At 35.3% G+C, this 14,527-nt stretch overlaps 1 protein-coding gene across 12 annotated transcripts in view; it reads right to left on the bottom strand.

The window, feature by feature from the left end:
- Positions 1-14,527, bottom strand: part of TTLL7 (tubulin tyrosine ligase like 7) — a 157,441-nt gene that overhangs the window by 28,711 nt on the left and 114,203 nt on the right. For all 12 annotated transcript variants that reach the window (XR_007476958.1, XR_007476954.1, XR_004484267.2 and 9 more), the window contains 4 exons: positions 10,975-11,173; positions 7,265-7,470; positions 6,176-6,310; positions 4,305-4,385 (listed from right to left, as the gene is read on the bottom strand). Coding sequence is in view for 9 of the 12 variants with exons in the window: in XM_004262947.4 (XP_004262995.1) it covers positions 4,305-4,385; positions 6,176-6,310; positions 7,265-7,470; positions 10,975-11,173 (621 nt within the window). In the remaining 3 variants the exon portion in view is untranslated. The remainder of the gene's footprint in view (positions 1-4,304; positions 4,386-6,175; positions 6,311-7,264; positions 7,471-10,974; positions 11,174-14,527) is intronic.

Here is a 14,527-nt window from a genome sequence, read left to right as displayed (position 1 = left end):
ACAGGCCTCACAGAAATGCCTGTGTCTCCCTGTCATTCTTTCATTTCTAAAAAGATTATGTTCACTTGAAAAAAACAGAAATATACAAAAACAAAAGGAAACATGACACCAAATACTACCACTTTCCTTTCTCTGGCTCAGTAAGTCTATCCTCCAGAAATAAAATATCTTAATTTTTGAAATTTTTTAACACTAGATATATATTTTTAAAACAGTAAAAATCAGAGTGGTGATTTAAAGGAGGACAACACATATTACTGTATAACTTGTTTGTTTAATTTACTATCTTGGTATAAGATGGCATATGAAAAGGAAAAAGGCACTCTCTCTTTGAGATGCCCAAGGCAATGGTGACCTTAATGGACATCCTTGCAAACCCTCTGATAGAATTTCTCAGCGGGAAAATAACTGAGAAGGTTCTCATGTAAGAACTTAGAAGGCTACACGTGGTCTGTCTAGATCCACGCTCTTAAATGCAGTAGTCACTAGACACATTTGGCTATTTACATTTAAGTTAATTAAAATTAAAAGTTCAGTTCCTTAGTCACAATAGCCACATTTCAAGATCTCACTCAATGGCCACATGTAGCTAGTGACCACCGTATTGGACATCACAGATACATAACATATCCGTCACTGCAGAAAGTTCTATGGGACAACACTCACAGTAAATAAACCTGGTATTTTTATTTCACCTGGCTAGAGAATGGATTGGTCACAAAGACTGCATGGGTAACTAATGAAGAATAAAGATGAAAGCCACCCAAATCTGGAAGGCTCCCTCAGTGCCAACGTGAACCACACTTAGTTGGCACTCATCACTCTGAACCAGAATGCTTCCCATATGTGAAAAGAGATGCCTGACGGCTGATGGACTCATGACCTCCCAGAAACCATGCACTTGGTGGCTGCTTATCGCTTATATTCTTCACTCATGATTAGTAAAATCTGGCTAATTTTACCAACGTACATATGTTGCATATGTCACAAGTCATAATCTTGTGCTGTATCTCAAGTTAAGATCTATGATTCCAGAATAGCACTCAATTTAACACAACTGAATAGTATGGATGTACTATAATTTATTTAATCATAAATCTACTGATAGATAATTAGGCTGCTTCAAGTGTTTTGCTTGTACAAATACCCCTGCAGTGAATGCTCATGTGCATATATCTTTTACACATACATTTTATACAGATTATTATTCTGTAGGACAGAATGCTGGAAGTGGTTTTGCTGAGCCATAAGGTTGTGAACGTTTGTAACTTTAATAGATACAACAAACTACCTTTCTAAAGAGCTGTACCAATGTGTTCTCTCTCTAATAGTATAATAAAGCCCCTTTTATCCAGACTATTTCCATCATTGCATATTATGTCTTATTAATTTTTGCCGATATGTTTTTTACTTGCTTTTCCTTCAGCATTAGTGAGGACAAGATCTAGTTACATGTTAATTGGCTCTTTGAAGATCCATAAATTGTCTTTTCATGGCTTTTTTATATGCTTTTCCATTTTATTTATTAACTTTACAAGATAGTATGTCTTCTGCTGATTGATCGGTAGGAAGTATTGGTTTACTTGTGCTACTTTGTGTTTTATGTGCTGCAAACATCTGTCCTCTTCAACATCCACCCCTTTCCCCTGCCACCCAATTCTCCTCACCACTTCTGCCTTTTAACCTGGTTTAAGACACCTTTTGCCATCCATTAAGTTTTTATGTCATCAAATATGTCGTTCTTCTCATTTATGATTTCTGGGTTCTAAAACCTAAGTCTTCCTTATGAAGTTGTTTCTTCATTCTAAGATTATAAACATAGCTTTCTGTATTTTCTTTTACACTTTTAATATTTTTTAACATATAAAACTATCATCTATCTGGAATTTATTTCTGCATATGGTGAGAGGTAATGCTCCAACTTAATTTTCTTACAAATAGGTAGTCAATTGTTTCAGTATCATTTAGGGGAAAAAATTATCTTTACTCCACTGATTTGAAATGTCACATTTATCAAGTATTAATATCTTATAAGTATTTTAATCTGTTTCTGGGTTATCTATTTTGCTTTAATTACCAATTTAGCTAAACTCTTCTATCTTCTAGGTTACAAAAAGTACAAGGACTTGAAAAGATTCAGGGTTCCAATTCCACGAAGAGGTCCTTATTTTAATGAATAAGGCCACAGTTAGTGACTTGACAAACAGGAGTACTGGGCTTACAGTATGTTTTCAATCTACTTCTGTTACCAGCTTTGTTACACCCTCCTCAACAGCAGCACAGTGTTTGGCACATGACAGGACACTAAGTTGTCCTTTGTTGAATGAGTTAATGCTTAATAATGAGTTCAGTTTACTCAGAGGAAAGTACATAACTTCAAAGTCATTATTTGATCGCTGTCAACTTTCAGCTTACTAGCAATAAATCCTAGAAAGGGGAAGTAATAGTTTGCACTATTTAGGAATACAGCAGCTTCACTAAAGCTACTAAAATAGTGCATCTCCCCCCAGATAATGTTGCAATGCATCTATGGGCCCCTCGGGCTGCTGGCCACTCCCCTCTCCTACTCTCTGAGATGTTGTACTGTCTCTGAAAATCTCCAAAGCCCCTCCCCATTGGAGGAGAACCTTCACATCTTCCCACCACAATGCCACAGACTCTACCTTCCCTCCTATTAGAATAAGTGCTCCTGGTAGGACAAACCTTCCCAGCTTACTTACTTCGAGGATTTTCTATCACCTCTCTTTTCTGTATCATTCCTCTCTTCTAGATCATTCTCATCAGCAACTAACAAGTGTAAATAGCTTCATCTTAAAAAAAAAAATAAACAAAAAACACCTTGTCCTCAACCCACATACCTCTCCAGCTAACACCACATTTAACTTTCCCCTCTATAGCAAAATTCCTTGAAAAAGTGCTTGGACTAGCTGTGCTTTTTCCCATTTCTTGAACCTACTCCATTCAAGTTTTACTCCCCACCATTCCCCTGAATTTGTTATGATCAGGTAACCATTAACCTCCAAGTTGTCAAAAACAACAGTCAGGTCTTGGTGTTCATCTTATAACTCCTATCAGCAACATTTGACTTAGTTGATCACTCCAACCCTGAAATAATTTCTTTACTTGGTCTCAAGGACCCCAAGTTCCCATGGTTTTTCATACTTTACTGGCTGCTCCTTCTTAGTCCCCTTAGATTAATCCCTCCACCCCATCTCTCTGATTTCTATACATAGAAGTGGCCCAGGGCTCAGTCCTCAAAACTCTTCTTTTCTAACCACACTTACTCTCTAGGTAATCTCATCTAGCCCCAAGGCTTAAATATCCTAGTGACCCTTAAATTTTGTATCTCCATATGCAACCTTAGCTCTGAACTAAAAAACTCATATATACACCTACACACTCAATATCTTCAGTTGGATGTCTAACCAATATATCAACCTTAGCAGGTCCAAAACCAAAATCAAAGTAAAACAAAACAACAGGAACAACAAAGCCCTGCTCTTTCTCCAGCATCCACCCATTCAGTTACCACCCTAGCTAAGCAACCATTAGCTCTTGCCTCAGTTACTCGAAAAACCTACCTGGTCTCTACTTCTGTTCTGCCACATTCCCTCTCCCCTAGTTCTATTCTTCACAAGTAGCTCTCATGAACCTTCTAAATTATAAACCAGACTATGTAACTCCTCTGCTCAAAATTTTCTAGTGGTTTTTCATTACTTGGAATAAAACCCAAAGACTGTCCATGGCCTGTAAAGTTGTGATCTGACCCCTGATTATCTATCCAACTGTCACCTCCACATCACTCACTCTTAACCAGCACAAACCAACTATCCTGTACATAAGGAAATAAATGGTGTCTCCTGTCTCATGGATACATCAAGCTGACTTCTACCCCAGGGCCTCTGTATCTGCTCTTCCCTCTGTCTGATGCATTGTACCTACAGATGTCTGCATAGTAATTTTCTCATTTCATTTAGGTTACCTTCTCTCAATTTTTTAATCCTGATTTATTTTTCTTCATAGTGCTTAATACTACCTTACATTCCAGTATATATTGGTTTATTGTCAAACACCTTAACTAGAATATAAGCTCTATGAGACCATGGAATCTTTTTTTAATCTACTTGTTTATCCTCAGAAGCTAGAACAGTGCCTGAAACATAGTAGATACACAATAAATATTTGTTGAGGAAATGAGTAAGCAGATGAGCATTTATATAGTTTGATTATGAATGTGGCTTAATGATCCTAGCTTAATACATAATCCAAAAGAGCAAACCTGTTTGGGGATATTCATTACTCACTTTTCGTTGTTTTACAGAGTCCAATTTTATGAGCCAATATGAAGCCACTTTTGTTTTATGATACTTCCAGTTATCAATCATCTGTTTTGGAGGAGAAACATTAAGAAATTTAATCTAATTAATTTGTGAAATGAAAGCACTATAATACTATTTGCAATAAAGAATGTCTACTTTCATAAAAAGACATGCGAAAAGACTTTTAATGTAAGATAAAGAAGCCATCTGAATTTAAAGCTTTTCTCTTTTTGCTGTAAAAAAAGCACACAATCTCTAATGGTTGAAAGTCAAATGTCTTCAGGAATATAAGGTTTGGGAAGAAGCCCAAAACATAGATTTTTCATTTTAATTCCAAGAACTGTATTTACAACATCATTCACAGTAACAAAATATTGAATAACACATTAGAAGATAGCCTATATTTAATTAGGATTCCATTATGCCCCTGTTTTGTTTTTTGTGCAAATCTGCAAAATTTCTGAATATATATTCTAGTTATATATATTATAATAAATAGATAAAAATAGTTGCTGCATAAGTAAACATACAGTAAATAATCTAATGTCTTGTATAATTATTAATATCTTTTATCAATTATATAAGCCTATATCCACGTTCTTTATAGAACAATCACAGTAGCCACAAATATTAGTTCTACTCTCGGATTATCTAATTTTTCATCTAGCTGATTCAGAAAGGTATTACATAACTTATATCTCTAAGATATAGAAATAAAATGTCTGGTACAAAGACGTCCTACTTTATTGAATAAAATAACATATGTAAATAAAAATATATCTAGCATAATGCTTTATAACTAATGTTCATTTTTCTTCCTTTTCCCCTGATGTAACAAATAGCACCTCATTTGCAAACAAGATACCATTTCACTTTTTAAAAAATATATAACAAATGCAATGCATAATATTTGGGGATTTTGGTTATAACTATGTTATGACTACAAAATACAAATTGCCATTATTGATTTGTTAACTAAGAAAGTCTTTTTTATTATTGTTTTTTGTTTGTTTTGTTTCTAGACAGCGCTTTTAGACAGGCCTAAAGTAAAGCTAAAAAGTGAAAAAAGCCAAATGTATGGCTGTGGTTTTTATCCTACAACTGGCCACTAGATGGTGCCTTCTCCTCTGGATTAAAAAAAAAAAACAGGGAAACCAGAAAACAACGTTCTATTCTGAGGAATTATCTAAGAAGGACAATTTGAGAAGAATTCTTGAATGAAGAAATAGAACTCTGAGTGAAGAAATGCTCTTTCACCAAAAATATTCGAATACCTTGGACCTTCTTTCTAAATTAGGAGTAAGTCATTGACTTTAATGTGAATTTTAGGACTCTGACATTTTAGAATGTTCCACTGGGTGGTGCAAATGCTTGTGTAACAAGAAAACACACACAACATAAGCCATTTCAAAATCTGACTAACACCATGCAAGGTGTCACATTCAAATACTCTGGACACTTTATGCCCATGGCCCCACTTTTTTCCTTATTATCTCATTCCATATTAGATCTTTCTAAATCGTTACAGAAGCAGGCTTAACTTGATGTGTCTTTAATCATTAAGAACAATAATTATTTAACACTAATTATTTTCACTTGATGAAGCATCATTAAAATAGGACTATACACTAAAAGATATTTTGCATTGCTGATTATAAATGTGATTTCATTGCTCGTGAATCATAACAATTAAAATAACGCCTGTATCTTCTAAAGCTTGTGGAGGTTGAAAAGAACATCAATTAAGTTTACTATGTCATTGAGGATAATGCCATCAAGCAATAAATTTTAATATTTTAAGAAGAAGAAGAAAAAGGCATGAGCTCCTTGGTATTTTATATACATCAAATACTCACATCTTCTATCAGAAGTAATGATTCTGCATCTGATTTTCCTGGAAACCGGATCTTCATGTCCTTGAGAACAAATAAGGTCTGACTTGTTAGATCGTCTTCTTGTTCTTTTGGTCTCAGTTGCCGCAAAGACTCACTCTTAAATTTGAAAGAATACAGATATTTGGAGGGGGTCTTATTTCATTGTGCCACTATAATCTGAAAGATATTTCTAGGTAAAAATGATGCACTTTTAATTGATAAAATGACAATAAAAAAGGAAGAAAATAATGTTTTTACATTTATTCTTAGCATTAAAATCTTAGCATTAAAAGGGTATGATTTCCCAAGAGTGTCTTTCACACTTCCACACAGTTGTATTTTATGTAGCTCAAAATACTAAAACAAAAATACAAGTGTTTAAAAAAGACTTCCTGGTCAGTTTCATTTTCTACATATACCTTAGGCAATTCTTGATTAGAAAAAAAAGCATTCATTGTTACCCAGTGAAATTCATTCACTTATATTCTTCAGACTCTTCCCTTTGGAAGCAACTTCCACATTAAATAAACAAATTAAATAAGTCCCTGGTCTATGTGAAGGTACATGGAGGTATCTATTTGAGCATTTATAAAACTAATACTATATGTTAACAACATACAGGAAACATTATAAACAATGCCGTACTTCAGTGCTCTAAGGCTAATTTACCAATAGTTTATTTTTTTAAACTATTAATCAATAGTCCCATTAAGGAAAATTTTCCATACAACAAATTTCCCCAAATTTACAGATATACCGTACAGTACACTGGAAAATCACATATTTACTCAGATGATTTTCAACAAAATTATCCTACTCCATCAGCAAATAGAAAATAAAATACTATTCTCAGTGTTCATCCTCAAGTTCTGTGATACAGTGAAGTCTGCCTTTTAAGAGTCCATACTCAGTTATAGGTGAAGAAAGATGAATAAACGCAAATTCCAGGAGGCCATGAGTTGAATTATAGAAAGGATCTGAAGTTCAATCTGTCCTCCTTCCAGCTAATCTCTTTGCCACTTAAATCCTAAATACAGCACTAATCTCAGGGGAGCAAAACAGAAGACTTACCATCGGAGAGTCGGTAGAGCTGGAATCATTTCTTTGAGGCGGATGCCCCATGTAGGAGGAAGCACGGTTTAAAGAATGTGACCGAGACCCTGAAGCTGACCGGGATGATGATATCACTTGTTGAGCAGAAAAGGGGCGGTTGTCTGCACTGGATGGTGATTGAGAAGAGATGGACCGAGGGCAACTGACTGAACGCCTTATGGAGCCTATGGATGATGGAGAGGAGGGATCGCACAGCAGCAGAGTTAGTAGAAGTTTTCCACTGTATTGGATCTATACAAAGTAATAATTAGCAGGGTGGCAGTAAATGTCAAAGCATAGGCATCATCATGAGAATATGAGTTTGGAGTTAATTCTTCAATTTAAGCAGTGAACTTGGTGCAGAACCCCTGTCATGTGTAAAGAATGGCTATCATGAGAATAATACTTATACAGTACTTTAATGTTCTAGTCTCAAAACATGACATAAAAGGAACAAAAGAAAGGAACGCTAACATGTATGGAGCTCCTTCTGTAAACCAGGCATCATGCTAGGTGCTTCACTTTTATTTTTGTTCTCACAGAAACCCTCTGAAGTACAAATCTCCATCACCTGGAGACTCAGAGAAAGAAATTTCTCAAGGTCACATGACAAGAAAGTTACCAAGTTCAGATTTAAATCCTGACTTAATGGCAGCAGCCTCCCTCTTTCTATGACATCATGATGCCACCTACTATCTTCAGACTAGACTGGTCGCTCATCAGAATCTGTGTAGAGGTTAGAAATAGAATATTTTACAACAGGATTCATAGGGGGAAATGGATAGGAGTCTATATAATGGCCAGGATAAGCGGATGTTATAAAATTTAGGGCCCATGAGAATAAAATAATGATAATAAAACAGAAGAAAAACAAAGATTATCCTAATGAAGTTTAAATATGTAACTGGTTATTATAAGAGTAGTACTAGACAGATAAGTCTTCTTATTCACAGGACAGAAGAATTTTAAAAATTAGATTTACATTCCTATAGTAAAAGATTTAAGTGAAGAAAAATGTCTGGATCAAAAGGGTTGTTATCAGAACAACTAGGGAAAACCACAGAACATCTTCCTCAGGGCATATTGAGAACATTTAAAAAAGAGAACCAACTATTCCAGGTAAATTTTAATTCCTGACACAGAGAAATAGAATATCACTCAATATTATCAACATTTATATCTTTTTTAATACATATATTCTATATACCCTCTGTTGTATATTCTCCCTCGGCTTGGGAAATATATCAATCACTCTTCATTAATTAAATAATTTAATAAAACTCACATGAAGGCAGGATGAATACCCAAATATTTCTCTTCATTAGCTGTTGAAAAAAATTTAAACCTTTATAAAGGCAATGGACATGAACCTTATGTTTAGGGAAGTATTTCTAAAGAATATTTTGAATTGATGATAAGTCTAATAGTCCTCTTTTGGTTCTGGAGAGGACCAAAAATGTATACTCATTCAAGCTATAAAAGATGTTAAAAAAAAAAAAAAAAACCTTCCATTTGTTCCAACCTCCTTCTGAACCTGAAAGTCACACTATTTTTTTAAAGAACGGTGCTTCTAAAAAGGGCTGTGTGGGGTACATAACACTCGTCAATCTTCTACTAAGAAATACCCATAAGCATGTACTAATACCTACACCTTGGCCCTGCTCTCTTCAAGGGCTTACAGTGATGGGTTTGGACATATATAATCTGATCATAGCTGCAGAAAGAAATATCCTTTCTCTTGAGTCACCAGAGATTTCCATTTTTTCTTCTGCATACACTAGAATTCAGACAGAATAACTAAATAGCTAGACATGCCAATGATACTTAGGTAGATTAACAATAAATGGTTGAAACTTGCATACACAAATTATCTGAGAAAAAAATACTTCATATAGTTTTGTGTAGGACTACCATATATCAAATCTAAATATATCCTTTGGTACTGTAACAATTTTAAATTGCCTAAATTAACTATCTACAACAGAAAGCATTGTACATAATCTGGATTTTTGTCCTCGGTTATCAACATCCCTTTGTAGAGAAAACTCAAGGAGTGTTTGTGGCTAAAATATTCCTTAGTGTAAGATTAAAGAGGGAATATAAAACAAATTGAAACCCTTGCTGCAATTCTTAATGACTATAAAAACAAATAACCAATAAGGAAAAAGATATTAATTGAAATAGACTAGCTATAAAGTGTGAATTTATGCTTAAAAACATTTCTAGTACACTCTTTGTCTGATCTCAATGTATTAACCTATTGGTCTGAGAAGAAAGAAGAATCTCAGAGCTATAGGAGCCCTAGCAATTTTTTCTCACCACTACCCTTATCCTCTGTCAGTTCCTGCTGTTAAGGATACACACATTAGCCAATAGAAAAGGGGTTCCAAAACTGACAAGATCTGGGCAGAACAATGTCAGCTTCCAAAAGAGAAACAGAGTCATATTTACACAGAGATGCACTGAAAGTACTTAAGGAGCTTTTAAGAAAAAGGGAAATAATAGATAAAATAGCTTACAAACTCTGGAACAGGTGCTCAATAAACATATATTAAAGGAGTAAATAAACAAATGAAATGGAACATAATACGTTATTTCCCCTCCAAACACATAAGCCCTCAAAGACAGGAACTTTAGCACGTATCTTTATGGAATAATTTGGAAGTAAAAGAAAGACCATTGAAAACCTTCAACTATTAGGTCTGCATTCCTTATGCATTTTCTCATAAGTCTGGAAGGCCAGGTTTAAAACATACATATTATCAGGTAACTATTAAACCATTGCTGGAGATAGAGCAACAAAGGCTCAGAAATGTGTTTATTGCGTGATTGGACCGGTCCCTTTGTGGAGCCCTAGGATGAGGGAGGACAAGGCAAACAGCGAGATGAGAAACAGAGGTTAAGAAAAGTCCTGCTTTGGAGGCAGCATCAGGAAGGGGTATCCGACTGAGCCTGGGCAACAGCAGTACCACACTGGACATCTGGGGATGAAAGACGAATAACAGACACAATAGTGGACATTTGGGATCGAAGAAGGAATGAAAGACAGGAGAATGGAAGAGAGAGAAAATGGGAAAAGGAATAAAAGAGGAAAGAGGAAAAAGGCAGCAGGAAAGGAAGGAGACAGAGAAGCTGGTTGGTTCCTCTCCTGAATACTTCCTTCCTATACACCAAAGCCCTGACTGAAGTGCTTACCCGTGACGAAAATGGGAGGGAACAAAACTTCTAACTATTTCACAATTGTGTGGCTCACAGATACAGTCAAGTCAAATGCCTAGGGAGATACACACATTTTTAAAAACAGGCGAGAATATGAAACAAAATGAGTGCCAGAGTGGGGAATGCAATGAGAGAATATTTGGGCTTAAAAGAGAATGCAGTCATCAGATCAACCATGAGGCACATTTTACACAATTCATGCAGAAATCTAGGACTTAACAAAAACTTTGAAATATAGAAGAATGGACTGTAGAGATCCTTAAGTCAACTCTTTTGTTTTCTATTTGCAGACCCCGAAAAGGGTTGTGGGATCCAGACCTAATCAAGGTCTGGTTGGAGAAGGAAGTGGGATAGAATCCAGGTCTCCTCACACACAAGGGTTCGTTTGGCCCAAGGTCTTTTTATTGAGTTCAGTAATTTCAGTTCCATAATTTGTCACATAACAACTAAATTAGAAGAAATTAACTTACTGGATGGTTGGATTAATCTGTAGTGGTTGGACTGTTTAAGATTATATGTAACTTGCTTTTCTCTTTTCTTATTTTGGTACTCTTCTTTTTCATTTTCTTCTGATTCTGAAGAGCTGCTGCTACTACCATAGCTGCTGTCACTGCTGTAGTACTTCTGTCTTTTTGTTATCTCGGTACTCTCGGGCATGGAAGACAGAGGCTAAAATGGAAGGAAATGTGATATTTTGTTAGAATTCAGAAAGGCTCATTCACATGATTACTTACTATTTTTAATTTCTCACTTACGATTACTGCTTTTCACTTAAGTCTGAAAAATCCCCCCGAAGTACTACTGCTCTAATGCTATCCACTAATTGTTCTGTTTCTATGAAATATTCTTTCTTAAATAATACAGTTCAGTCATGATGAGGAAAATGCCGTTTATGCACGATTCAAATAAAGGACCAAAATATCCACAAAGAATAACAAAATAAAGAAAAAACATTTGAGCTAAAAACATAAAAATCAAACATAGCTTTTCTTCATTCCATGCAGAATGATTACTCATTACTCATCAAGACTCAGAGGTATACCTCTGTTGTATCCCTAATGTTCAAAATCACTCAACAAATGTGTATTTGTGTGTGTGTGTATGTGCACTTGTGTGTGTGAGAGAGAGAGAGAGAGGAGAGAAGAAGGGGAAGGAGGGGCAAGAGAGGCAAAAGTAAAATAAAATAAGGAAGCAGAAGCCAGATAAACCACTATAAGTAAAATAATCCACTATCAATAAAGTAGGTCATATCTTAAAACAGAGCCTATGAGCCTATGATACACTCAGATAATATGCAACAAGAAGCAAGGCATTCCTCACATGTCTAATTTCTCTTTGGACGTTTTTAGAAATAAAAATTTTTAGTTAATTATCCACTTTCCAAATTGGCCATGCACAAACTCACAGCTTTGCTTGGAGGATTTCTACCTCTGTTACATAGGATCTGGACATAATGGAGTAACATTACTTTTCATTGCCCACACTACATTTTTAAAAAGGGATATAATGTAAAAATCAGTATGGCATAAATTTTTTAGAGGATAAGTGCCATGTAGAAGGGTAAATCTGTAAAGATTTTAAATGCCAGGCTATCATGTTCCAATAATATCTCCATCAGAATCACTTGTCTCTGAATCTCCCAATCAATGTGTTTCCAATGATGCCAGCTGAAGGAATAAAAGATAAGTGGGACATCTTCACTTCAGAAAGAATGTGCACAACCAAGAGCACAACAGTTTTGTAACTTAGTCATTTTAAGAGAGAATTACACATGCCACATGCCTCTTATTTCCTGGGGAAGGTTCCTGCAGTTGTATACTAGTTTCTTGTTCTCTGTTAAATCAAACAAAAATGCTTTGATGTTAGCATATACCATAATGAAATCCTGGGTTACCCTGAGATTTCACTGAAATAAGGTATATCCTCTCATGTAACAGTGTAGGATGAAAGATAAAGAAAGAAATAACATTTCACGAAGTGCCTGGAATACATAGTAAGCCAAAGCATGATGTTCTTAAAGTTACTGTCTTAGCAGAGGATGAAAAATAACCAAAGCAGGGAAGTAGTTTAATACACTAAGGTACCAACTTGTGTTTAAAAATATGTTCTCCTTTTGATAGTCTTAATATTTACTGAGCACTAACAATGTTCAAAGAGATATGCATAAAAACATTTACCAGTAACACAATCATCAAACATTTTGATAGTCTTAGGGAATATGAATTCTAGAGGAAGGATGTTTCTTCAGAAGTCTAGCGTACCCAGAAGAAACAGTGGCACAATCAGGCTTGCTAGTAGTGCCTTCCTTCAAGTAGGCAAACAGCTTTAAAGTTTCTTAAGGAGCTTGACTACATAATGAGTTACTCGATCCTATAAAGAATCACAAAGGGAAACGGATAGTTGAACCTTTGTGTCATATATGCATTTGGGATTTGTTAACCAATACACTGTTAAAGCAATAAGTAATAAGAAGTCACAGCAACATAAACTCCAAACAGTGCCGTAACTACAAATTGGAATTTGTAAACCGGCGTTGAGTTCTGACACAAACCATACCATTTATTTTTATGTCCAATTGTATTATGAACTGGCTCATATATTAAAATATATATAAATGGCATAAAGAATAATAAATACTAAGTACCTAGCACTTGGCTGAAGAACAATGCTAATACTTTACGTGATATTATTTACATAGCTAATTAATACTTCTTAGATTCTCAAATAAGTGAAAAGTTATTTCTCCCAAGTTCAATTTAACCTTGATAACCTTCAATTATTCTACCAGTAAAGACACTGGAAATCAGTGTTTGACATGTGATAACAACCCTCTAAAAAGGAAAGGCTGCTTTGAAGTTTGGCTCACTCCAGACCCTCAGTATACCTAAGGTTACAAGTTATAAAAATAATTTTACTTTTTTTACTTTTTACCTTTTTACTGATTATGCAGTTTTCAACACTTCAAAACATTTCTGGTGTTAATAACTATAGGAACTAACCAATTCATTTCATTTCAACGAATACATTGTTAGTTCCTACTATTTGCCTGGAATAAGAGGGGTTGAAATATACACAGTGTGAATTCTGCCCTCTAGGAGGTTATATTTTTATTTGGATGATAAGCCTTATTTGATGAAGCAAAGGAAAATATAAGACAGTAGAAGACTGACTTAGAGCCTTTGCATTTGCCAGTCTTCCATGAATATTGTGCCCCCAGGTTGCCTCATATCTGGTTTGCCAAATTGCTAAATAATTAATATACAAAGTTTAGAGACTTTCCGATGTTTTCCAAAATGAAGCAATAACTCACGAAGGTATTGACTTTTACAGATACCCTAAAAAATATTTGTTCCAAAGGAATTATCAACATCTTCTACAGTTCTTTGATATAGAATACATAATTCAGAAGAACAGTGCCTGACATTCAAGGTCTCTGGTCTTCATCAGATATGTATCTTTTACCAGGTTCATCTTGCACCAATTTACTCTCCAAGAATCTTCCACCTGAGTCATACCAAATTCCTTGTCATTTCTCCAACATCCTAAGCAGCATCATACCTCCATGTCTTTGCCTTTAATGTTCAATTCAAATGGCACTGCCTTTATGAAGCCATCCATAATCTACCAATCCCTTTCTTCTCTATGTTGCTGTAGCACTTCCCACTCCCTTAATTACAGTACTTGCCACAATATACCCTGGTTTTTGGTTCACCTATCTGCTCTTCCACTAGTCAGTGAGGTCCTTGTGGACACATTCAACAAATTTAACTAATGGTTTTGAGAACCTACTAAGTGCCAGATGCTATGCTAGGTGCTAGAGATGTAAAGATGGAATACACCTCCTATCCTCAAGGAACTTACAAGCTCATACTAAGGCAAGCATGCAAACAATTATTTGTCACATCTGCTCTATAAAAGTGTCACTTGTGGTACAGCAATAGAAGGAGGGAACAGAAGATCTAAGTCCAGCTAGGAGAAAGAGGGAAGATTTCACAAAAGCAGCTGGATTAGGAGGGGGGTCTC

The sequence above is a fragment of the Orcinus orca genome, chromosome 1 (assembly GCF_937001465.1).
Source record: "Orcinus orca chromosome 1, mOrcOrc1.1, whole genome shotgun sequence".
In the NCBI taxonomy this organism is placed as follows: domain Eukaryota; kingdom Metazoa; phylum Chordata; class Mammalia; order Artiodactyla; family Delphinidae; genus Orcinus; species Orcinus orca.
Note: the sequence above shows the minus strand (reverse complement) of the source record. Positions and strands in the feature narration are given on the sequence as shown.